The sequence below is a fragment of the Blastocystis sp. subtype 4 genome (genome assembly GCF_000743755.1).
Source record: "Blastocystis sp. subtype 4 strain WR1 chromosome Unknown seqid_0895, whole genome shotgun sequence".
Taxonomy (NCBI): Eukaryota; class Bigyra; order Opalinata; family Blastocystidae; genus Blastocystis; species Blastocystis sp. subtype 4.
The window spans coordinates 1-1,222 of NW_014568652.1; the positions used below are offsets into that span (position 1 = coordinate 1).

A 1,222-nucleotide genomic window follows, 5' to 3' on the forward strand; every position below is an offset into this window, starting at 1 on the left:
ACTCTTCCAGGTAAACAGATTCAGACTTCAACAGTAACCACTCCAGTGACATTCCTTCAATCTGGAAGTAACACGATTGCTATTGCTATTGTTGCTATTACTGATACTCAACTCACATCCTATTTCGATACAATGGTTCGTTTGATGCCTTCAGAACAATCTGAATCTCATATCTGGGAATTCACTACTACATCTACTGGTATCGATGATATTCAGGAGGGAGACATGTTGAATGATTTCTCTTCGAGTGACTGTTCCAATACCAATTCTCTCACCATCACATTGAATAATGATCATCGTGAATGGATCAGTTCTGTTCAGATTCAGAACTATCAGTCTCGTAGAGATGAATGGACAACTGAATTCAATCTGTATGGTCGTAACTCAGATACAGATGAATGGACACTTCTGAAGGAAGTCACTGGTCTCACTTATTCGTTTGCTGGTCAGAAGAAGAGAATCTATTTCCCTAACAATACTCCTTACAATCAATTCAAGTTTGAGAACTTTGGTATTAGTAATCCTTCTTCTTGTTATTGGTATATTCAATCTCTGGATCTGTTTGCTGATAATGTGTTGGCTGATATTCCTAACTTCACTTATGATTCTTCAGTCACTGTAATCAAGTATGTTGAGATGTCTGAAGTGATTCCTCAGAATGGAGATCGTTACATGAACTTCAGAATCAACCCTTCTCTTCCTGATGGTATTGTATTGGATCCTCACACTGGTTGGATCTCAGGTACTGCCACTGTCGGGAATGGTACTCAAACCTACACCATCACTGCTACTAAGATGACTGGAGGAGATGTGAGTGATACTATCTCTCTCTCAGTTTCAATATGTACTGGAGGCAAGGGATTGATGACTGTTCGTATCTTCGAATATAATGTGAATTCATGGAAACTGTATGAAGGAAGAGGAACCTCAGGAACTGTGTTGAGATCTGAATCTGATTTTCCTGTATCAGGTGCATATTACTATGTTGATTTCTGTTTGAATGATGGAATCTACACATTTGAAGGAGCTGATATATATGAATATGAATGGGTACTTGGATCTGGTTACACTTTGACTGTTGATTATGGAGAGATGGAGTTGGATATCATGACAATTAATGGAGAAGATTCCAAACCGATCTATGTATCAAGTGTGTTCTCAACGTATTTCCCTTTCCAGATTGAATACACAGATTGGAAGGTGATACAGAGTGATGTGTCAA

The 1,222-nt window shown here is 38.5% G+C and overlaps 1 protein-coding gene across 1 annotated transcript; it reads left to right on the forward strand.

Moving 5' to 3' along the window:
- Nucleotides 1–132: 132 nt before the first annotated feature.
- JH06_5606 (hypothetical protein) lies at nt 133–1,214 on the forward strand (the record flags this gene model as incomplete). The annotated part of the gene is made up of 2 exons (XM_014669212.1): nt 133–1,163; nt 1,193–1,214. 2 exons carry the CDS (start codon nt 133–135, stop codon nt 1,212–1,214), a joined length of 1,053 nt encoding a protein of 350 aa, XP_014524698.1.
- Between the last annotated feature and the right edge of the window lie 8 nt (nt 1,215–1,222).